This window comes from Lepidochelys olivacea (genome assembly GCF_965140295.1).
Source record: "Lepidochelys olivacea isolate rLepOli2 genome assembly, chromosome: 11".
NCBI lineage: Eukaryota > Metazoa > Chordata > Testudines > Cheloniidae > Lepidochelys > Lepidochelys olivacea.
Genome location: NC_140421.1, coordinates 12410888 through 12436959, shown reverse-complemented (window position 1 = coordinate 12436959; position 26072 = coordinate 12410888). Strand labels below are relative to the sequence as shown.

The 26072-nt window shown below is 41.4% G+C and overlaps 1 protein-coding gene across 1 annotated transcript in view; it reads right to left on the bottom strand.

The window, feature by feature from the left end:
• Positions 1-26072, bottom strand: part of KALRN (kalirin RhoGEF kinase) — a 765876-nt gene that overhangs the window by 262303 nt on the left and 477501 nt on the right. Inside the window, exons 12-14 of the mRNA XM_084643219.1 lie at positions 16241-16410; positions 13289-13463; positions 1906-2101 (exon numbers count right to left, since the gene is read on the bottom strand). Of these exons, the coding sequence (XP_084499345.1) occupies positions 1906-2101; positions 13289-13463; positions 16241-16410 (541 nt within the window). The remainder of the gene's footprint in view (positions 1-1905; positions 2102-13288; positions 13464-16240; positions 16411-26072) is intronic.

Here is a 26072-nt window from a genome sequence, read left to right as displayed (position 1 = left end):
AATTTCACACATAAACGTCCTCACCTGGAGGTTTGTGATATGTAAGCACAACTGTTTTTTCAATAAACTGAACGCAGTTTCTGTTTTCTTCAATCATCTCATTACTGAAGGGGATTTCAACAGACTGGTATTGAGTGGAGCATGCTCTTAAACAGGTTTATTAAAAAGAGTAGCCACAAGTACAACAACATAAATACACCACAGCTCTCAGTTATACTGGCATAAATCTAGAGAAACAGCACGGAAGTGACCAGATTTACTCTGAATTTATGCTGGTGTAACTGAGAGCATAATTTGGTGCATTGTACAATCTGCCTACCTATGTATCTTTTCTTCTATCACTTGGATAACTACAGACCTTTTAAATTATACACATTTATATAAGGCGTGATTCAAAGTACAGTGAAGTCAATGAAAAGACTACCATTGACTTCAACAGGCTTTGGATCAGGCCTATATTATGCATCACATTTTGCCTATGTTTTAACCAATTAGGATATTATAAAAAGCCTAATTTGCCAAAATAAGATGAAATCTGAAAAAAATCCACCCACATAGTCCATTGATAATTTTAAGAAAAGGCCACTCTGTTTGCATGGATGCCAGAAGTCAAATTTCTGACTTGACTTCCAATTTTTAAATAAGTAGTTATGCTAACTAGCACAACTACTGCCCAAATTCTATTAGTGGTAGCAACATAATCAGGTCTTAACTAAATCACTGAATAACCTTAGGTTTCAGAGTAACAGCCGTGTTAGTCTGTATTCGCAAAAAGAAAAGGAGTACTTGTGGCACCTTAGAGACTAACCAATTTATTTGAGCATGAGCTTTCGTGAGCTACAGCTCACTTCATCAGATGCATGCCGTGGAAACTGCAGCAGACTTTATATATACACAGAGAATATGAAAAAATACCTCCTCCCACCCCATTGTCCAGCTGGTAATAGCTTATCTAAAGTGATCATCAGGTGGGCCATTTCCAGCACAAATCCAGGTTTTCTCACCCTCCACCCCCCCACACAAATTCACTCTCCTGCTGGTGATAGCCCATCCAAAGTGACAACTCTTTACACAATGTGCATGATAATAAAGTTGGGCCATTTCCTGCACAAATCCAGGTTCTCTCACCCCCTCACCCCCCTCCCAAAAACCACACACACAAACTCACTATCCTGCTGGTAATAGCTCATGTGAGTAGACGCTGTGCAAGCTTCCACATATGGTTCACCCAATGTACCTGGTTTCCTACCCTGCAACATTCTCTCTTAGTTGCTACTGAGCTTCTGTTAACCTGAGCTTGCTGAATTATGCTGACTATTGCCAGAATGTATCTTGGGGTGAAATGTTTGCAAGAGAATGGGAGGAGACCAAGAAAATCAGTTTTGTTTGTATCCTGAGCAGTCCTTCTTATCTTAATTAAAGGGGGTGGGGGAATTGCTCTGTGTGCCTTTCAAGGCATGTGAGAAGATTTAAGCATCTCACAAGTAATTATAGCCTCTGGGACAGTATGCAGAGATTAATCTGAATGATTATTTTCCCCGGGTGAGAATGCAAAAATCAGGATTTTACAGTACTCACTGGAAACCTGAACCTTTTGCTGAGAAGCAGGATATAAGATACAAAGCAACTTCTCTACCAATATGCTTCAAGACTGCTGTTTAGGAGCACATGCCAGGGAGGTTTTTACAACCAAGTGCTTATCTTAACTTCCAAGTGGACACTGCAAGTAAAATTCCAACATCTTATGCCCTGTTCATACTGAAAACAATGTACATTCCAATACTTCTTTGAAGGAAGAATATCCAGTTACCAGCCAGTTACCTGGCTAGGACTCTGTTCACAGATTGTGTGTTTTCTTTTGTATTTTTGTAAATGGATGCCCATTAAGCAAAGTGTCCTGCTCACCTGAAGCCTGGACTTCCATGATGTACTGGTGCAAATCTTGCCCTTGCTGGATAACCTCAAAGGTCATGTTGTTCATGGCCAGTTTCCGTTCGGTGTGGCGCTGCAAGCGCTGCTCAGCCAGAGTGAGGTCCTCGGTATTGAAATCATTCATTTGTCTCAGCAAATCTTCATTCCAGGCATCTAACTCTGCTGTTACCTTCAAAGAAAAAAAGCCACATATTGTATGCACTAGAAGCCAACAAAAGATTACTCCAAAACAGTATTTGGATCATCGTAATACTCCACACTTAGGGTTTGATCCTAAGCCCCTTGAAATCAAGGGGAGTCTTCCTGTTGACTTCCATGGGCTTTGGAACAGGCCCTTGGCATGGCACTTTTCTTCTGTGGATCTCAAAGCTTTGAAAAAGGTGGGTGAGTACTGTTACACCATTTACAGGCCGGGAAAATACAGCACAGAAGTGGCTTGTTCAACGTCACACCAAGCCAGTAGCAGAGTTAGGTACAGAACCACAGTTCCCAGCTCTAACCTCTACACCAATATCGAGCAGTAATTAGGAGAGGTTGGCTAACTTTGCTTCCTTTGTTCTGTGTTCTCTGTTTCTTCATTATAACAATTGGCCGGATTAATCTACTATTATTATTTTTACTGTGTTATTGCCCAATAGTACCAAGACAGTAAATGGGTCCAATAGCATTAGCCTCTGCAGAATCACACTTGCAACTAGATACAAACAAGTGAGCATAAAAAGCAGTAGGAGGAAATGAAGAACAGGGACAAAGGTAACGATAATCAAATCGTGCTGTTAAGTTAGACATCTAAATCCGTATTTAGGTACCTATGTGAAAGATGCCCCATTTTCAGAGATGCTGAGCCTCAGTTCTCACTGAAATCAATGGGATTTGTGGTTTCCTAAATATATACTTAGGTGATTAACTTTTGAAACCCACTTTTGAAAATTTTGGCGTCTTATCCCATGGTCACAAAGCAAACCAAGGGCACAGAACCAAGGATTTCTGGCTCCAAGTCCTTACATGTTGTTTTGGATGGGGATTTAAAAGACACAGTTTTAAATTCAAAATGAGAACACAAGCCCAGAAACCTTTTTTAGACTCTTCTTTGAAAAAAGCAGAAACACAGATTTGTTCACCCCAGGTAATCTGTGACCATTTTACAAACCTGGGACTGAAGTCGCAGGGTGAAAGGCAGAGCACAGGAGATCCTGAGGGTGTTCCATTTTTATTCTGATTATTCCTTTGTCCATTCCACTCAATTAACTTTAAATAATAACTATCTCTGTTTACAGTCCCTTTGGTGCCATTCCTGATTCCCGTGGCCTATGATTCACTCACACTTCTCAGTTAATTGGAGTCTCTGGAATGTGGTGGCTTATTGGCAGATTTTCGAACAATTACCAAGCCCTAGAGAGATGGTCATGGTGGAAATCAGAGAAGGAGCTCGGTAGAAAATTAGAAAGGGTTTTAAAGAGAGAGCCTCTACTGACAGCTAGAAGGACTAAGGCTGACTTGACCTCATTTTAAGCTATAGACAGCACAATGAATATCTACAGTTTAAAGTGAGAATGGATCTCCACTATTAATGACTATAGTACTTGAGGTTCCATATGAAGCCTGTTTTGCTTGCATGTGTTGGTAGAATGGCATATAATTTTACTGGATCAGAAGGAGGTTTAATTTTTGTTAGTTATTAAGAATATTGCCAGTCATAGTTCATTGCATTGATTGTCAGGCTGCTAAAACATAGTCATTTGAAAATGTATAATAGAGTTAATCAAAGTACTGCCCAGTTTCCTGTAGATGCGAATACATTCTTGTGCACCTGCTTTAGGGAAACTACCTAAATGCACTTATGAATAATAGTTACAGAGAGGAATCAGAAATCCAATAATATGTCACATCTGATTTCTCTTACAAATTCCATATTTAGGATAGTGGAGATTCTGTTCTACTGTGGAGAAAGTATCTCTCCATCCTGTGGCTGTCTATGCACAGTGTTGAATGCAGTGTTGATGTTGGCATGTTGATCTCAGGATATTAGAGGGATACAGTGTGAGAGGTAATATCTCTTTGTGATGGGGTTCCCGGGGTGCAACCTGGATTGTGGGACTACTGAACCCTCTGTCCCACCAACCTGGGTTTCCCTCTCACTCTGTGATGCTGTTGCCAAGCCACAAACATCTGACAGGTCCTGCACTTACACAGACATCCACAAGCAGGGACATCCCCAGCTCCCCAGCCTTGCACCCAGAACTGTACTGTTTTGCCCTGGTCAGAAGCCTGATCAGTGTAAGTTCATTACCCAGTCCGCCACTGCCTTGATGTAGAGAGGAGACATACTCGCCTTTGTAAACTGAGCTGAGATTTTCCAAGCACCCCTACCAAAATACACTGTTTTAGGTAAAATATAAAAAAGATAGATTTTAAGTGATTAAAAGTAATGTGTAGAGATTAAAGTTGGTTACCTAAGAAATACAATTAAATTCACAATTTGAGTTCTATAAACTAAATAGGATTTGAATCAAGCAATGTCTCACCCTGAGAGATGATACAAACAGTTCACAGATCTTCAGTACAGAGGCTGGACCTGCCTTCCAGCCTGGGACCACCCTCCCACAGTTCAAAGTCTTTGTTCTCTAGACGTGTTTCCAGGTGTTGATTTGGGGGTAGGAGGGGAAGTGAGGCCAAGTCATGATGTCATTTCACCTCTTCATAGTTTCTTACAGCTTGCTGGAAAGATCTTTTACTATGACATGCTAGTCTCCATTGTATATGCGCTCTCTCTGAGATGGTGGTTGGGAGAGTGGATTCCCTTCAGTGGGCCATCAGTGCACCTGGCTATTCCACCGTTGTACCAGAAAGGCTGGTTGTGGGTGTTCTCAACCTCACAATACATTTCAGTAACACACACACAACAAAACTTCATAACTTCCTGTACAATGACAGCACATACAATCTCACAGGTCATTGGTGTTCAACAGATCAAGGCTGTTAAAATGATACCTCACAAGGCAAACTTTGTACAAAACATATAATTATATGACAGTGGTGAATATGGGGATTCTAGAGTGCTGCTTTGAGGTACAGAGTGCCTCTGGAGACAAGCTTTTATTGGAGACAAGCTTTCAAGCTTACACAAAGCTCTTCTTCCAAGCTCTGCGTAAGCTCGAAAGCTTGTCTTTCACCACCAGACGTTGGTCCAATAAAAGATATTACCTCACCCATTTTATCTCTAATATTCTTCCATGGCAAGAAAAAAATCTATATAGGTCTCTCACAGGGTTAATTTGTCAAGTAAGATGGAATATGTGACATTGAACAGGCAAACAGCAGAAGAGTGGGCAGGGTAGAGTCAAGGTGGGGAGTGAGGGAAGGTCATATAGAGGCAATGAAGGAGCTGGGCAGAGCCTGGACATGAAGACAGGGAGTACATGGAAGGAGATGGTGATGAAGGTCTAACATAGCCAGAGCAGAGGGAGAGGAAGATTGCTTAGTAGTTGGCTAGACTGAAGAGAGGAGAGTCAGGGAGGCTGCTGAGGAGGTGTTTACAGCAATCCAGGGGAGACAGAACCATGGCATGACCCAGGGTTTTGGCAGTGGAAATGGAGAGCAAGCGGATCTCAGCTCCAGCACTCAGCTCACCAGAGGAGTGCAGAGTAGATTAGTAGAGCAGATCATAGAATGACATCTATTTAGTGCACCTAAGAGCAGAACGTTGCCAGCAGACTGATGTGGATGGCAGGAGCAGGAAGGGAGAATGAAGCTGTCACTTTTATGAATCCTACACCTGCAGAAAGCTCCCTGTTCCTGTCTCTCAGACTGCAAGACAGGCTTCAGTGTGGGGTGGCTCTGAAGGTATCACAATACATTCCTCCTGTTTTTGATAATATGCAGAGATGCCACACTGGATGGGTTGATAGTGGGTATATGGACGATGTCATTGCAATGATTGTGCTCTGATGCTTTGGATTCTGAATCCCAAAATATAAAAAACTGAACATGTCTCTAAAAGACAGCTTCGAGCCTCGCTTTCCAGGTGAAAATGTAAGGACATCCAATATGATGTATGTGAAAAAATAAAAGCTCTACAAGTAGGAGTGGCTGGAATCTTTTTTATGATGCCTATTATGTAATTCATATTTTATGAGCCAAGATCTCTGGAACCTGATTTTGAACAAAGAATCCTCATTTCTGAGTGTCAACTATACAGATCTATCTGTACAAAGCCATAAAAATCCTGTATCTCTGAGCAGACAGCTAATTCATGTGAAAGACTCTGCTAATGTTATAAACTTGGAAAGTGACACTCAAGTGAGTTATAAATAACAGTGAAGTGAGTTACTGCCTGACAGAAGACTTTTGTTCCTTTCCAAATTCATGTTAAGCCCGAAGAGCCAAGAAGTGAAATCAAAGCTGCAAGATTTGATAGGAGGAAAAATAGAGCCAACGAAATGGTAAAGGTGGAAAACGAAATTCAGCACATAGCAGACTTTAGTGACCCAGGGACCTTTCATAGTATAAGACAAGACTAAAGAACCAAATTCTGTCCTTCTGTCCACAGTGAGCATCTGCTGTGAATCTCCAAGGGCAGAAATAGAAAAGAACATGGACTGCATGCGACTGTAAAATCCGCACAGAATGGATTCTGGGTGGCGCTTTGCAGACACACACCAGGAAAGTGGATGGCAGAATCACTGGGAAGAATCTGGCAGCTACTTTATAGGACCACCTGCAAAGTCTTGGAGAAGCTTCCCTGCAGAGAAAGGCCTATGGGATCCGTAGGGTGGTCAGAGGCATGTACTAGCCCTGACCCTGGCAATGGTCTCTATGCGCACACACCTGTTCAGACTATTCCTGCTTTTAGTGGTAAATGATTGTGGAAGGGGAATAGGCAGCATGACCAGGGCAGAGCATGTTTCTGAGGGACAGCACCTCACAACCCTTTATTTGTAGAACAGTGTCATTCATTTCCATCACAGCTATAAGCCTTTTCATGACTGGTGCTAAAATACAGGACAAAGCACATTTTATAGATATTAGTTGGGGATAACGTTCAGTGATATAACATATGCTTCATACATGTGAGCCCCTCAGTTCAATACTCAGCACCTCCACTAATGTCTCTCAACAAGGGTCAAATGGTTCTCTGTCTCTTTCAGCCTGACCTTCTGACAATAATGTCCTTTTAATGTAACAGTTACTATGTTCACATCATGTGAAAGATCCCTGGCTTAAAACTGGGAAGAAATATTGCTTTTGTATTCTCAAGTTCAGGGATCAGCAACCTTTGGCCCGCGGCCCACCAGGGTAAGCCCCCTGGTGAGCCCAGATGGTTTGTTTACCTGCCGTGTCTGCAGGGTCAGCAGATTGCAGCTCCCACTGGACGCGGTTTGCCGTTCCAGGCCAATGGGGGCTGGGGGAAGTGGTGCGGCTCAAGGGATGTGCTGACCACCGCTTCCCGCAGCCCTCATCGGCCTGGAGTAGTGAACTGCGGCCAGTGGGAGCTGTGATCAGCCGAACCTGCGGACGCGGCAGGTAAACAAACCGGCTGGGCTCACCAGGGGGCTTACCGTGGCGGGCCTCGGGCCAAAGGTTGCCGATCCCTGCTCTAGTTCAAACACAGGTTATTGGGCTGGATGCAGAAACCACTGGATGAAGTTCTTTGGCCTGTGTTATGAAGGAGATCAGGCTAGATGATCATAATAGTCCCTTTCTGTCTTGAAATCTACATTGATTTGATAAAATAATGTGGGCTATCAGGCACCAAATAGGGTAGGTCCCTTAAATAAAAGGAGGACTATCAACCAAGAGTAATTAATGAAGCTGCTATAAATCAGAATCCATTGTCACTGGGGTATCTGAAAGCTTTCAGTAGTCTGTTATGCCTGTTTCCAGTTGCCAGTCACAATTTGGAATCGATATACTTAGTCAAAAAGCAGATCAAATATCCACTATCTAAAGATTATCCAATATATTAGGACTGGAGCAGGAAAGAGAAGACAACAAATCACGTTACATGGCTTTGGATTAATATCCGTATGCCAAACATCTGCCTTGACTTGAGTAAGAAGCAGAAGTCCCTAGTGCAGACAAGAGTTCCTAACTGATTGTAGTTGGTTTGCCATCACCAACAGAAACACCGTGGGTTCACTTTTAGGTAGAATACCTCTTCTCTAAATAAAAAAGGAAGTGATACAAGTTGGAGAGAAAATACACACAGATGGCAGATTTCCTTGCAGAATGGATAAAGTCCAATGCACCTAAATAAATGGAAGTATAGGTAGTGTTCGTGGAGTACAATTAACTCTGAAGATGATCTATCTGTATTCCAAGCACCAGAGCAGGAGGGAAAGTTTATAGATAAGCTCCAACTCCAACAGAAATCTACAGAGTGGACATTTAAGGCAATTCTCAGAGGAAGTTTACGAGAGGAACCGCAAAAGAAAGTGGCCTGTAATGTGGATTTCACCATCTAGGGAAGCCAGAGAGAAGGGGTTAGATTTTCAAAAGCACAAATGGCAGTTAGGACCTGACTCCCATTGAAAGTCAAAGTGGCTAGGCACTTAACTGCCATTTGTAGCTTTGAAACTATCCTCCATATTTTTAGCTTTAAAAGCGAGCTAGACAAACAAGGGATATGGAAAACAGTAAGCAGACAGATGCTTGGAATTAAAATAGAGATGTTTGACCAAATACAATACAGGGTGTGACTATTTCTCCAGGAAGGAGGAGGGTTGGGGTGCAATTTGTATCCTCTTCATAATGTCCATGGGGGCAGTTAAGTAAGAAAAGGCATTTGCCCCAGGAATGGATTGGTGATCCTTCAGCAGATGCCCCTTCTGGGTTCCACCATGGAGAAGCAGCTTCAAGCAGTGGATGAAGCTCCCAAGGAAAGAGTCTTGTAGTGGAGAATTGCCAGGAGACACAACAGTAAGGTGAAAGATGAGCCACTGAGATTGGAAGGGATTTTCAGTAAGACTGTTTTCAACTCTTTGGTTTTTGCCTGTTTCTATTATCACTTATTTAACTTCAAGGCCTAATGAGCATTTTGGAGAAAGCCATTTCTGTTAAAGATTTCACCACCACTACTTCCATCAAGGTGTGAGCACTAACAATCTATATCTGCAGAGACTTCCAGATAGACCTCGCACATAGCCAGGTATTCCTGATCACCCTAAAAGTTAAAAGAAATAAGCAAGGGGGGAAAACATTTAAAAAAAAACATTCAGGCAAAATCTTCCAGTAGTGAAAAAGGCACAAGCCCAAATGCAACAAAAGCCATTCTTAACTTAGCCCATTTTTCAGATTTATTTCAAGGCACTCTAAAGAGAGGGTGACTTTAGTAGGTTATCTGCAAAGAACAATGGATTAAGTTAAGAATGGAATTTTAGCTTTAACTGTGATCTTTGCTGCTTTGCTGCATTTTTATCCTATGTTCTTTTTAGATTTAATATAACCCTTATATATAATTATAGAAATGATATGCAATGACTCATATAAGAGCGCTAGAATTAGTCACATCATTTAAATATTGCATTATATTAACAAAAGGAATTAGAAATTCAAAAAGACATGGCTCTGACTTCCTCATTGTTATTTTATTTTTATTATTTATTTACAGCAGTACCCACCACCTGCTAGGTACTTTCCAGACACTTAAGGCAGGGACAGTCCCTGCTCCAAAGAGCTCATAACCTAAGGCTAGGCAGATAAGCACACAGAGATTAAGTCATGGAGGGGCAACAGGCAATTAACATACAAATCAGTACTACTCACTGTGAGCAGCACAGCAGAAGAGGGACTTTAAGAGGGATTTAAATGTGGACTGGGTAGGGGCCTTGTGAATGAGCTCTGGGTGCTTGTATTATGCATAGGGGACAATGGGGAATAAGGCAGGAAGATGTCAGAAGCTGAGAAAAATGTGGACAAGGCTGGGAACATTGGTAGAGTGGAAGGGAGAGTAGGCAACGCGGAGCTTGACAAGAGGGGAGGGGCATGGAGCCAGATGCATCTACCAGAGTAGAGCTGTAGCTCACGAAAGCTCATGCTCTAATAAATTGGTTAGTCTCTAAGGTGCCACAAGTCCTCCTTTTCTTTTTGCGAATACAGACTAACACGGCTGTTACTCTGAAACCAGCTATAGGACAGTTTCTAGGAAAGCCATTGGAATCTTATGCATGTCCATCAAATGCCTTGGTTTTGAAAGCACAACACAGACTTCAGGATGTGCTCACAAAAGTGCCTCTACCATGCATCTTTTCTCACTTATGGTTAGCCACTTCAGCTTTCCACCATAGGGAAGGGCTTCACTCCCATATCTTAAATGACAAGGCATGCTTAATCAGTCAGAATGGTGACAGTGTTTTCCAGCATGAGAGCACGGCGGGAATGTGATTGCAGGTGATGACAGAGGTAGCTCTGCTCTCTGGACAGATAGAAGGGGACTTAAACCAGCACAGAAGAAGGAATTATTGATCTGAGAATCACAGTGGTGTCCATTGTATCAGCATGCTTTATTTACACAGCACAGCCTCTGCTTCTATATTCAGTTTACACCCACACCTGAGAACCTGGGCCATCATGGAAAACAATAAAAATATAAAAATTTAATTTCCAGCTAAATCTCAAGCCAACCACCATCAATAAAAACACGTTTTGCTTAAGGTATAATTTGTTGCTCTTAGTCTCCCAGCCTCTGTTGTCTTCTCTGCCACGCTTAGAATAAACAAAGATCAAAAGCATTACAGGTTTCTTAATTATGATGACGGGAATATCTTTTTGGCTTCCCAAATTAAAAATAGGATAAAATAGCTCTGTTAATTCTGATAATGGTTCCACTATTGACACACAGGAGTCTTTATTATAGTTTTGAGACAACTGACTGCAATCTAGTATCTGTTTAAAGATTATTCTTTTGTCAGCTGAATCAAATCAACAATTGCTTAAGATGTATAATATAAAGGTGACATTTAACATACATTTCAAATTGCTTTTCATTTTATTGTCGTTTAAGTTGATTTCCTTGCTTGAAGACTAATCTTGGCAGCTAGACTTATTTATAAGTTCCTATATTGATCTGGCTACAAACTTTTTCTGTTTTGTCATTGGTTATGAATTATGTGTCATAGTTATACATTTCATTTAAAGAAAGAGATCTCTAACTACAAGACTCTGCCTATCAGATTCCCGATGCAAATAAGAAACATGCTCTCTGACTCTTGTAGTGTGAGTTCTAGTGTTCTCATAATAAACAAGAGAAAATCACACATAAACAATAGTAAATCAAAGTAACATCACTGGTTTTCTTTCAAGCCCCTATTAGTCACTACAGCCCTGATTCAGCAAGGTCAAAGTACATGTTGAACTTCAAGCACCTTGCTGAGTCAGGGCCTACTAGATGTGTCTGTGTGCATCAAAGCAAATACCCACACAGCGATAAAGTAGACACGGTGGACCTGGACTCTACACCCAGTTCTGAGCATGACCAGCTGTATGACCTTGGGCAAGTCATGTCACCGCTCTGTGCCATAGTTTCCCCATCTATAAAACAGGGATAAAGATACCTATCCACCTTGGAAAATCACTTTGAGATCCTTGATTGAAAAGCACTGCATAAGGGCAAAGAGTTATAACTGGAATGAATTCTGAAATCTTCCCTCAAAGCTAGATGGTGTCACTTGCTGAAGTTGGAGGCACGGTGAAGCCATACTGCCACATGGAACATCCCTAATCTTCCTGCTGTGTACATAACCCAGGCTTGCGGTCTGCAATGAAACTCAGAAAGCTTCACGTGATTTGGAGTTCTTAATGAAAGGCTCACACAGCTCCACTATGAACATCCAGTGTATGCTGCATGCAAACATACCTATATAGTTTGCATTTAATTTGATTTCAGTCTAAAAAGTACACGCATATATATACATGCATGTACACACATGCTCATGAAGAGTGGGAGTCATTAAATACTCAGCATTTGCCACTCTGCAGTACCACAGTATCTTCTATTCTATGCATATGCAGATGCCATGGTTATTGCATGTACCTAGAAGTTTGAGTTTTTAAGACAACCACTGCTCTTGCGCAAACATACCATGTGTGTAAGAGTATGTATTAGGATATCCAAGTGTTTGTATGTGAATGGTATGCAAAGAACTATTTTAACAAGACTGTTCTATTTATATTTATAGCAAAAACTGTAGAATAGCTTTCCCTACAAAATATGACTATACAGAAATGTGGGTCTGTACTGTATCTGTTGCATATTGCTATAGATCAATTCCCATCTAGGAATCTGCATTCACAGCTTTTCCATCTACTATAATGTAACACTATTTCTTGTCCTAACTTAAAATAAACTGTCTCTTATGAAGTGTTATGTAGCATTCTAAAGTTTCCATTAACTATCAATATATTCCATCAGAACACCTATTGAATTACATGCAACATCTCTAGGAATATATCATCATAGAACACTTCAAAAAAAGCGCCACATTAACAGATTTATTCACTCCCAAAGGTGTCTCTGAACCACCACAAGAAAGACACAGTCGCAAGTTGATACCTCATATGGGCTATGTACACAACACTATGTTCCAGCATACATGAGACACAAATTAATTAACATCCCATGCTTTGGTATCACATTCCATCTGATTTCAAGGTAAATATTTATTCAGATTTGTTAAAAATCTCTTTAAAATTACTCAGTCCAAGAAAACTTCATTTATTTAGTGCACTGATAACAGTTTTTTCAACAATAGCATTTGATTTAAAAAAAGGAGTACAAGGTAGAGATATAAGACCTCTTTTTAAATCTACTCCCAGGCACATAAAATTACATGATGAGTACTTTAGGGCTTCTTGTACAGTATTTCTCTTTTCCCCCTTTATGTAAAACAACTGTTATGCCTGATTTGTAAGAGAACCCTTCATTTGATGCTTAATATTTTGTTGCATCGAGGGGTTCAAAGCCATAAAATGCATCTAAAGAGAAAAATCTCACCAGCAAAAAATCGTGAACTTTAGATTAGCAAAGACAGATGTACATGAGGGGCATATGTAAGCCACTGTACGATGCATGCCATAAAACTGGTCACCAAAGCATTCAGACACTCTGAATACAATCAGCTGGGCAGACATGAACGTGTCTTGTATTTTATCAGTATGTCACAAAGGCATATTACTGGTTTCTAAATTTCCAAGTTAACAACTGATTTCTATTCACCTCCTAGTTCCACCAGACATCTCAGTGTAATCAAAGTCTTCTGTGATTCCCTGGAACTCTGTGTATCCTGTTAGAGTATTAGTCAGAGACATAGTCACCACCTCCACAGTGCTACCTTTCCCAGGTCACCCACACAGCTCTTACCTCTATGGTGTACTGTTCAAAAATCCGGAGCTGAAGGAAGATGTCGAGCTTAATTTTCCGTTCATGGAAGAGCTCTTCCATCTGTACCTGGGCCTCATCAAGCTGCTGAAGGACAGATTCGATGTGGCTGATGGAGCTATTGTGTGGAGTCTTATTGTTGGATACCGCTGAATCCCTGTGTCAAGGCAGGAGAATGGTTAAAGCTCAGCATTAATGCAAGAAAAGAGCAGGAATTAAACACTCTCAATTCTGTGCACAGCTGAGAAGTGAGCCGAAGCACAAAGGGCTGGAGGAAGGTATATGCAATGCTCATTTCTTCTGCTTGTTGAAATCCTGTGTTTCCTGGACTCAACACAAAGTCAAAACAATGAGCACATCCTTTCACATGTTGTGACACTTTGACCCTGATACACTAACAAGGAGTTGGAGGGGAACAGAATGGCACATAAATCTGAACTGATCTTTTGAGGAATCTGACTGGCAATCCCATTTAATTCTAGTCCAAATGACCCATTTCTTTCTACAATCAGCCTGTCTCAGAAGCATCATCCTCAAAGCTGCTACTAACACGCTGTAGATCTTTACAAGTTAAATTATGCCACCATTTGCATTGTTGCTAGTGAGTTAAGAGAGTTTGAATTGCCAATATTTTAGCCTAACAAGACTGGGATTCTTCTGATTCCCCTTGATTAATTGGTCAGAATGAAACATAACCAGGGAAAAATTCCAACACTGTAAGTATTTTAAAACACTAAAAGACAGATTGTGACTTGCCCTTGTGTAGGTGCCCAGGGTGATGGGTAGGGTGCAAGGAATCTTCCCTCACTGTACAATCCATGTCCCCAGGGGTGTTCAGGAACTGCTTCTGCTATGCACCCCCAGAGCACACATCATTCCAAAGGGAGCAGAGAGGAGAAAGGGCCATAGCACCACCCCCTACTCTCCAGCTCAAGCAGTCAGGAGGAGCAGGTTGCACCATCTTAATAGCAGGGGTCTGCCTTAATGCCACAATCTGGCCCCAAGACAGTTGTGCATTATAAATACAGGGCAGAAACTATTTTCATTATTGTCCGTTTCCTCATTGCTGGCTCTCTCACATTTAACAGTAGGGATCTGGAAGCTTGGGTTCTTTAATATATGTTTGTCCTGTGGGTTCTGTGGATAAATAAGCTTTTCGGGGCATTAAAGGTAAATTCTCTCCTCAGACATGCCAGTGTAGCTTCCCCTAACTTCAGCGGGAGCCATGTAGGCAGATCTGAAGACAGAATTGAGTGCCGAAGTTTTGGTGCTTAAGTTAAAACAAGTAAAATGCCAAAGAAAGTTATGTTTTGTTTTCCCCATAAAGTACACAGTGGCAGCTGCGTTGCTTGAGACATTTAAAATAAGACAGTTTGAAGCACTATAAAATATACTGTAAGGAAAAATCCTGCCCTGGTAGTGTAATAGGATGAACCAGCAGACATTTTCCATTGCTAGTCCCTATCAGTCTGTGATTCTGTCTTGGGGAAAAGAAAACCATGTTGAAACATCAATTCCGGGGACTGCAGCAATAAACTGTGCAACCTAACCATGATACTGAAAGGTGATTAAGGGTTTACTCCTAGCCCTGTATAATGCGTGGTGTGTAGGAGCTCCAAAAAGAAACTGTGACTTGAGCTCCTGTTTTGCACAGTTGCATGGGGAAGTATGCTGAGTTAGCTTATTACCAAACACAGAGCATTTCCCCACACTCCTGGCCAGCTAGCTTGTAGTCCATGGAACCAAGACTCTGCCTACTTCTGTCCTTTCTTACCCATCGGCTCACAGCAAGAAATATCAAGCAAGGAATCCCCTTTCTTCCCTCCTGCACTCAAAAGGCTTACCTGTGATCCAGGTAAGCCTTGTGCAGTTGTACAGTGAGGCAGAGACATTTACACCCCATTTCCCCCCATGTAGCTGCATCAGCTGAATCACAACCAAGCTCTATATAATCACATTATATATAGCAGAAGTTCTTGTAGTAGAATGTACATAGCTGCACATGGAGGAAGGAAGAGAGGTAATTTGTATCTATAGACTCTGTATGGAAGACTCAAGAAGAGTACTACTGTGACTGCCAAAAATCTTATTTAGTGAACTCCCGTTAAACAAGTTACTTCTTCTGTTTTAGTGATGATCTTTTGGTTACATTCCTGGCAGGTATTGGAAGATTCTCCATCCTAGGATAACCCTCACAATACAAAAATATAGGGCTTGATTCTAATCTCAGTCACACCAGGAAAAATCAGTAAAACATCACTGAAGTCAAAGTTAAACTGGGGTAAAACCAGTGTAAATGAGAGCAGAACGTGACCCTTGGGGTGGAATTTCTTGATAAGATAAATTCACACTGGATAGGAACAAAGTTTAAGAAACTCATATTTACTGAGAGGACAGAAACATTTCTTAAAGTCAGTCAACTAGCGCATTCTAAATTGGGTAAAAGGAGCAGCTTTAATTTATAATACAAATGCCAATACAAGAATAGTCTGACGGCATGAATAAACTACATGTACTGCACACAGTGAAATACTGTGGCCTGTTATACAATTATACAGGCTTTATTTACAGGCATACAGCTTCCATACAGCAAGAGTAATCACGTAACCTACTGGGCCTCAGCTCACAACCATTTAACAAACTTCCATAAATATTCACTCAAAAATATTCACCTGAAAAACATTTAATCTATATATCTACCAATCCATTAGATACAGCAATCCATGCTGATTCATAGACTATTCTTCTTAGTCTCTACAAATCACTCCTTGCAGTTTCAATAAAATACTATAAGAGCCTGAACCATCATAAATATAAAAGGTAGTGAATAAATCCTTCTGTTAAATTGTAAGTTACATTTCCCCTGTTAACTTGCACCTAATGCACAATGCTTCACCAGATTTCTTGACATCTCTCCTGAGGTAGGACACATACCTGAGCTGTTGGATTAGATCTTCACCTTCTTTAATGACATTGAGGGTAGCATCCAGGGTGGCTGTTTGCTGCTGCTGGAACTGCTTGATAAGCTCCTGAACCGCATCCACTGAGTCAGCACAGACATCCTCTAAGAGCTCCTTCTGTAGATCTTCCATCCATGTCCACAGCTGTGAAGGAGGGGAAAGAAATACAAATCAGAAAGAGAAAGAGGTTGAGATTTAACCCTTTTATCATTTAATCCCATTTTAGAAAGCATTAATCAAGATTCTACGCACAAATGTTTCAGATGCTAAATGATACCTAAACTTATGGTTTCAAAATCAAAAAGCTATATTGAGTTCTGGATTCTGGTAGATGGAATTTAATTTTAAACATCAAAGTAAAATACACATATCAGAATATTAAGCACTGTATTTCTTAATTTAATTGGCATCTCGGTCTATTATATATCACTATAACCTTAAACTAATGTACTGCTGCAATGAACTCTACATACAACAAATAAATTATAACCCCTTAAATTGACACAATCCTATCAGGAGCTGAGTTTCAGAGTAGCAGCCATGTTAGTCTGTATCCGCAAAAAGAAAAGGAGTACTTGTGGCACCTTAGAGACTACCAAATTTATTTGAGCATAAGCTTTCATGTCCTCAGATCCCACTGACTTTACTTGAAGTTGAATGTGTTCAGCATCTTGCAGGATCAGGCCCTAAGAAAATAAATCAAGTGTGTGATATTGATTGATAATCAGTTGTGCCCAGTCAACTATGCTTTCCATACAGTATTTTTGTAATGTGCCCTCTGCATCTGAGATTGTGACTTTAGGATCTAGATGAAATCCAGACATAATAAAAAGGTGTCTTTGTTTCTACTGGACAACAGAGACCCCAATCAATTCTATGCTGATCCATCCATTTTAAATGGTCCTGACTATTACTTAAAAACATCATTTTACTAAGTGTTTAGATTAGAATTTCCAGACAGCTGTTCACTCACTGAAATCTGAACAGCAGACAAGCCCAAGCTCCTAGATAGTTACAAAGCCCCTTACAAAGCACTGAGGTTTCCCCATTAAGCTTGCCTTGTAGAGTAATGTAAAATTGCATCAACTGAGCTGGCGATCTGCCAGCAAATCCTCATGGCTCTATGAAAGAATATTTTCCACTTGATGTGTCCCATTAACCCATTCTCTGTTGCTCTCTGCTGCATCTTGTGCAAGGTGACAGGACAGGTCACTGTATTGGGAAGTGTTGCCATTCCAATTGTGGGAATTCTAAAAAGTGCAGAGCTAGTACATTGGGCAACAGTGGAACTGTGTTTTGTCTGCTTTTTCATGCAGCTATAAAGTGATTCTCCTCAAAGAGAGTTAGGGCTACACATCAATAAAAGACAGACAACTACGCGGGAGAGTCAGTGAAGTTGGTAAAACTATGTTACTCTTCAGAATGAGGCCCAATGGACCATAAGCCTATTGATTTGTTGTGGGAATCAGGCTTCCTCTGTTCTATTCCTAACTCTGTTACTGACTATTTGTGTAACCATGGGTAAGTCACTTAGGAAAGCATTTCCATAATGTCTACATTTGCTTGAGACAGCATCTGAATATCTGAACTCATTAATGTCAGATTTTTCCAGAGGATGACCTTTGATTGTGACAATTTGCATAACAAAAGCTATCAGAGTTTAGGGTTATCCTTGACTAGAAGGTTTTAAATCTTTAGACTCCACCAATCCCTGGGAAATCCTAATACAAAGGATCAGTCAGTATTAATAAGATTAAGAAGATATTTCAGAAACAACTTGCAAGAGGAATCTGACTCAAGTTTATCTTTATTTCACACCTCCCAGGTATTGTACTACTAGTAATTCCAATTAATATAATTCACTACAAGGTCTTTCATTTATAAGAGCAGCGAAAGTAATAAAATGAAATGTACTACAGCATCACTCGGAGGTGAAGCTGGTTGTTAAGTGAGACCAAGAAGCCACACTCTTTATTTTGGCTTGATACAATGCAGTAAAACATTTTGTGTTTTGGGGGGATTGATTTTTAATTCTGACGCAACTACTGAATTGATTTAAAAAAAACCCATTTGGCATACAAACCCTATCAGAGAGAGAGTTTATAATGCATTTCACTGTAGCCCTTCCCTGGATTCAATAATGCTTTTCCACACTTGGCCCATGGTGTGATGGGGAATGACCACAGAATCATGTCAAAGGTTGCTATTCTGCACCTCAAGTCATACTTCTATGTTGCAATGTGCTATTGCTATTGCAATGAGCACTGCTATTTCTCGTCAATGATTTAAGAGTTGTTATTCTCAGCTCATAGTAATTGTGAGGCTCAAATTTCATCTGTTTCCACTAAAAAAATGGAAATTGAATGTGGAAATCAACAGAAAATCTCACTTGGTAAACAGCATTTGTACCACAGAAGCCTTTAACTAAGGAAATTTGAAAACAAATGAGCTGCACAAATTAAACAAACTGCCTCAAACTGCATTAAAAAATCTGCATGAGCCATTGTTCATACCAGAAGGGCACTAAATGATTTTCAGAGGTGCAGAGCATTCTCTATATCCACAGACGTCAGTGGGAGTGGAAAGTGCTCAGCTTCTCTTCAAAATCAGTCCATTCCAACAACTGATTTTAAAAACCAAGGCAACTTTTTTTATCTCTAAATCATTAGTTTTTGATTCAGATCATTTTTCAGTGGGTAACCAGACAGAAAAGAATAAGTCATCAGACATATGGTACGTGGCCCATAGGCTTCCCTAGTCAGTGTAATGTATGCTGCAGCTTACTCCTGGGCAGCCAGTTCACTTTAGGCTGAGTACAGATTCAGTTTTTCATTTAAACCATTTATGTGTTGTAATAAAGTTTTTGGCATACATTTGCAGGAAGCAAGTTTTCCTCCTGAATGTTTAGCATTAGCAAAATTTGCAGTCACATATTTTCCAAATGTAATTACCATTTTTATTATAAGTGCCAACAATCTGCATAGCTCAAAAAAAGAAAGCAGTCTCTACTCCATCTCGCGTCGCAGCTCATAAAAACAAAGACGATAGAAAAATCTGGAAAACCTACATGAAGCAATAATATAGAGGTATTTTTGTACACTTGCTTATTCACATTTACTGAATTATGGTCTGCCGCAATAAATCATGGATGCAAATATTAATCATTGTCTTTAATGGTTAACAACCTGATATGCACCTGCAAAAAATATCCATCCACAAATTTTACAGATGCAAAATACATTCAAGTGAAAATTTTGTAGTTGCAAACTGCAACTGCAAGGAAGATTGAGATGCATATTTAGCCCTTCTGGTCCACGAACAAGCTGTATATAGATAAGGGTTTTGTTTTTTTTAAATTAAGGCAATCATAGTTTCAAATAAGAAAAAAATATTTAATTCTCTGATCACTAGACTGTTGCTCTATGGAAGAAAACCAAGGCCCTATTTTGGACCATCTGCCACTTTTCTTTCTGTATTGTAGCAACTTTCTCTCTGTTCCTCTCACCTATAATACACAGGCAGCTTCACTTGATGGAAGAACAAGACAGCTCTTTACTTTCAGCTTTTTCATCTGATGCACCCCTGTCAGTTTACTCAAGTACTTAATGAGAGCACCTACTGGAGGTTTGAAGGACACCTGTGTTTGTTACCTAGAAATGATTGCCTTTGACTTAGAGCAAGGGACCACATTAATCAAAAATCTGAAATCTGAAAAGATGATTAAGAAAACTTTGTCTGCGAGTGTAGAATAACTATTAAGCACCCTATGCTACACCAGCTTTGAATGCTGCTATTTCAAAATGCTATTGAGTTTCAATCTCCCAAAATACGATTTAAAAGTATTTAGCAATGATACTAGTAGAAAGCAAAATAAGGAGTGGGTCAATAACTATTGAGATTTTTACAGTTGGACTAATAATTAAAAATGGGAATAATAAAAAAACCAGACAATTTATACAATCGCAAGGAGTACACAAACTACTATTTACAATATAAGGTATGATACATTTGTTTACACAGTGTGCCCGGAAAGTATGTTCATGGTAGCTCAGTAGGTTAATAGTTATCAGGACAACTAGAGCAAACAGTATTAAAAGAGAAATAAAGTAACCACACGGGTTCTCTCACTTACACACTGAAAAAGTGGAAATAACACTTTACAGGGTATTTGTGAGACTTAATTAGCTCATGTTTATAAAGCACTTTGAATATGTAAAATGCTATCTAAATGTAAGTTATTGTTATGTTTCCTTGGGGTATTTCCACACCATTTTCATATGCCACGAAGGACCTATGTCTTTCATGTAATAATGGAACACAGAAATATCAGTGGAAACATACTAAACAATATATTGATTGATAAGATATGACATGACCGGTAGGGATGCCAGGCATCCGGTTTTCGACCGGAATGCCTGGACAATAAGGGACCCTGGCGGCTCTGGTCAGCCCTGACGACTGGGCCGTTAAAAGTCCAGTTGGCGGTGCAGCTGAGGCCCGGGGTTAAGGCAGGCTCCCTGCCTGTCCTGGCTCCATGCGGCTTCCAAAAGCGGCCGCCAGGTCCCTGCAACCCCTAGGCGCATGGGAGGCCATGGAGACTCCACGCATGCCCCTGCCCCAGTGCCGGCTTTGCAGTTCTCAGTGGCCAAGAACCGTGACCAATGGGAGGTGCAGGGGTGGCGCCTGCAGGCACAAGGGCAGTGCGCAGAGCCTCCCTGGCCGCCCATGCGCTAAGGGGCTGCAGGGACCTGGCAGCTGCTTCCTGGAAGTCGTGGTAAGCGCTGCTGGGACCCTGCATCCCAGCCCCCTGCCGCAACCCAGAGTACCCAACTGCACCCAAACTCCCTCCCAGAACCTGCACCCCGCACCTCCCCAAAACCCTGTCCCAGCCCTGAGCCCTATCCTGTACCCCAAAACCCTCATCCCTGCCCCCCAAGAACCCACCCCCCATCAGCCAGAGCCCTCACCCCCCCGCACCCTAACCCCTGCCCCAGCCCAGAGTGCCCTCCTTCACGCCTCAACCCTGGCTCCACCCCAGAGCCCACGTCCTCAGCTGGAGCCCACACCCCCTCCCACACTCCGAACCCCTCGGCCCCAGCCTGGAGCCCTCTCCCGCACCCCAAATCCCTCATTTCTGGCCCCACCCAGAGCCCACACCCCCAGCCCAGAGCCCATACCCTCCCCACACCCCAACCCCCTGTCCCAGCCCAGAGCCCTCTCCCACACCCCAAACCCCTCATCCCCGGTCCAATCCCAGAGCCCTCACCCCCAGCTGGAGTCCTCAACCCTCCCACACCCCAACCACCTGCCCCAGCCTGGTGAAAGTGAGTGAGGGTTGGGGAGAGCGAGCGATGGAGGGAGGAGGGATGGAGCGAGCAGGGGCAGGGCCTTGGAGAAGGGGCGGGGTAGGGGTGGGGCCTTGCGGTCTTCGGTTTTGGGCGATTAGAAAGTTGGCAACCCTAATGACCAGGTATCACAAATGAAATATCACATGATGAAATGTCCATACTAAAGTGACATCAGTTGAACATCATGTGACAAGGGTGTGACCCAATGCTGATGATGAAACCACAATGTGCAACTTCCATGGCGATATGCTGATGATAATAAGACATCCTGCAGCAAGATGTAACATGACCAGATGTCATCAACAAAGTGCTTGTGAAGAAGGAACACAAGGAAAGAAGGGAACAGTTTGTGAAGAAAGGATCTGATGCCTTCTTAACCTCTTTCTTGCTTTTTCATTCCCTTGCCAGTTTCTTGATATTCATCCTTGGTTAGGCTGCATCTGGTGCTTCTGTATGTGTAGCTTTTTTAATTAGTATCCTCGTCCATGGCAAAAGGATTTGCAAAGCCTAAACATCTGATGTTTTTTCCAAGTTCTGCATGGACCACACTGATACAGCACAGTATAATCTCCTCTTGAGGCAAACATGCCAATGACAGCTACACTTACATCAAGCATGTAGATCCCCAAGGACATATATATGCAATTCAGGGCCTAACCACCGCATCAGATGAAGGTGGCTTTACAGAGGAGTCCAGTGTTCATGCTCTTTAGTTCTCCTGTTATCAGCATGAATTGCAAAAACATGGTCTCCTTTTAGCAGTTTTTATTTTTAATTTGTCTGTAATTATGACTCTGAAGACAATTAACTGAGAGACTGCAAAGAGAAGAAAAAATTCAACACTCAGTTATACTGGTGTAAATCAGGAGAAATTCAATGGAAGTCAGTGGAGTTAGCCCAGATTTACACCAGTGAAACAAAGTAGAATCTGGCACAGGAGGAGCTCCTAACAGCTGCAGGACCACGCACTGAACATTCAGTGATCTATACTGATGGGAGGGAGAGCCATGAAATTCCCATTCAAAACTGTTCTCTGGGTCATCACATTCTATAACTTCTCCAACAGGGGATCTAGATATCCCTCTTCCTCTACACATTTCCCTGTGGCTTGAATTATCATTTGCTAAACATATATACACATTTACCCTGATCTGCAGCTTCAATACCTTTGTGTGCCTCTCCCCCACCCTAGCCCCTGACTAGGAATTTCATAAATAAGTCACTTGTGACAACTCTGAATCACTTTGTGAAAACTTCTGAAGGATTAAACTAAGTGTTTTTGCCTTTCTGTTACCAAAGACTCTTTCTGAAGCCACCATCTTCTCAAACTATCGTGTTCATATTAGCCACTTTAAACTAGTTTTATAGACTCTTATCAGGCACATGCATTTACAGGGGACTAGAACATATTTTTGAGTGACAGGGATGAATTACAGGAGATTGCCAGTATGGCTTTAATGAAGACTATTGAATACAGAAACTGTCACAGATGTTGACAACGCATACCACTGACTGTGCATACTACTGATAGAGCTGTATGCTCAGTCACAGATTCATAGATTCCAAGGCCAAAAGGGACCATTGTGACCATCTAGTCTGATCTCCTGTAGAACACAGGACAGAGAACTTCCCCAAAAATAATTCCTGGAGCAGGGCTTTCAGAAAAACATCCAATCTTGATTCAAAAATGGTCAGTGATGGAGAATCCACCACGACCCTTGATAAATTGTTTCAGTGGTTAATTATCCTCACTCTCAAAATGTACACTGTATTTCCAGTCTAAATTTGTCTAGCATCAACTTCCAGCCATTGGATCATGTTATACCTTTCTCTACTAGATTGAGGAACCCATTATTACATATGTGTTCCCCATGTAGATACTTATAGACTGTAATCAAGTCACTCCATAACCTTTTATTTGTAAAGTTAAATAGATTGAGCTCTTTGAGTCTAACACAATATGGCATCCTTTCTCATTCTTTAACCATTCTTGTGGCTCTTCTCTGAATTCTCCCCAATTTATCAACATCCTACTTGAATTGTGGGCACCAGAACTGGACACAGATTTCAAGCAGCATTCAAATACAGAGGTAAAACAACCTCTCTATTCCTAGTTGAGATTCACCTGTTTATATATCCCAGAATTACATCACCACCACAACCCCCAAATTGTCTTCAGAGTCTCTTCTTCCCAGGATAAAGTCCCTATTTTGTTAGTATTGCCTACATTCTTTGTTCCTAGTATGTCCTAAATTCTTTGTTCAGGGGGACTGGGAAAAGTTCTGTCCTCCTTACATTGAGGGTACCAACAGAATGTACTATTTATATTCATTAAAAAGAGGAGTTTCTGTAGAATTTGCTGACTCATCAATGACTGAGTTAAAAAGCACTTTTTGTCTGGCATATGAAGGGTTAATTCACAGCAGGCATGCCAAATCAGAGGTGGGATTGTAGATGCAATGAGTCTCTAAAGTTAATAAAAAGAAAAGGAGTACTTGTGGCACCTTAGAGGCTAACAAATTTATTTGAGCATAAGCTTTTGTGAGCTACAGCTCACTTCATCGGACGCATTCAGTGGAAAATACAGCAGGGAGATTTATATACATAGAGAACGTGAAACAATGGGTGTTACCATACACACTGTAACCAGAGTGATCACTTAAGGTGAGCTACTACCAGCAGAAGAGCCGGGGAGGGGGGGACCTTTTGTCGTGATAATCAAGGTAGGCCATTTCCAGCAGTTGACAAGAATGTCTGAGAAACAGTGGGGGGTGGGGGAGGGCTTTGTTGCAAGGAGTGAAGTCAAGAAACAGATTCACAGAGCCAGAAGAGTACCCAGAAGTCACCTACTACAGGACAGGCCCAACAAAGAAAATAACAGAACGCCACTAGCCATCACCTTCAGCCCCCAACTAAAACCTCTCCAGCACATCATCAAGGATCTACAACCTATCCTGAAGGACGACCCATCACTCTCACAGATCTTGGGAGACAGGCCAGTCCTTGCTTACAGACAGCCTCCCAACCTGAAGCAAATACTCACCAGCAACCACACACCACAGAACAAAACCACTAACCCAGGAACCTATCCTTGCAACAAAGCCCGTTGCCAACTGTGTCCACATATCTATTCAGGGGACACCAACATAGGGCTTAATCACATCAGCCACACTATCAGAGGCTCGTTCACCTGCACATCCACCAATGTGATATATGCCATCATGTGCCAGCAATGCCCCTCTGCCATGTACATTGGTCAAACTGGACAGTCTCTACGTAAAAGAATAAATGGACACAAATCAGACATCAAGAATTATAACATTCATAAACCAGTCGGAGAACACTTCAATCTCTGTGGTCACTCGATTACAGACCTAAAAGTCGCAATATTACAACAAAAAGACTTCAAAAACAGACTCCAACGAGAGACTGCTGAATTGGAATTAATTTGCAAACTGGATACAATTAACTTAGGCTTGAATAGAGACTGGGAGTGGATGGGTCATTACACGAAGTAAAACTATTTCCCCTTGTTTATTCCCCCCCCCCACCCCTCACTGTTGCTCAGACATTCTTGACAACTGCTGGAAATGGCCCATCTTGATTATCACTACAAAAGGTTCCTCCCCCCGCCCCCCTGCTGTCCTGCTGGTAATAGCTCACCTTAAGTGATCACTCTCCTTACAGTGTGTATGGTAACACACATTGTTTCATGTTCTCTGTGTATATAAATCACCCCACTGTATTTTCCACTGAATGCATCGATAAAGTGAGCTGTAGCTCACGAAAGCTTATGCTCAAATAAATTTGTTAGTCTCTAAGGTGCCACAAGTACTCCTGTTCTTTTTGTGAATACAGACTAACACGGCTGCTACTCTGAAACCTGTCTAAAGTTAATAGTGAACATGGTCAAAGCAGAGAAAAAACAAAACAAAACAACAAACAACAGATGACTGAAAGGAAAAGGAGGACTATGCAGTGTATATTGAGAATGTGTCATGTAACATAGGAATCCCTTGGCAAGTTCATGACAGATGAACAGACAAGTTATTTTTCTTTTACGTGGCTTTCTACATGCTAGATTTATTGAAATTTGGCCCATATGTTTGTGTTTACAATCATTTTGCTCTAGCTGATTTTTTTTTAAGAGATCACAGATGGCAGAATTTTTATTCAATAGGGGTCTGGCTGTACTTCAGACTCAGACTTTTCCGATTGAGTGTAGGATGTGCTGCCAGGATACCACAGCTCTCCCTTCCCGGCTCCTTAATCCTTTGTAAAATAATCTTATTTCTAGACATTAAACGAATTGGACCTCAGCACAGTCCTTGATGACCCTGCTCTCCTGCTTCCACAGCTTCAGAGCTTTGCTAACACTGCTAAGGTATGTGACAGGTTTAAGCCTGTAAGGGACCTACCAGCACAAAGGACTGGTGAGCACTTACGCTTCTGTCAAAA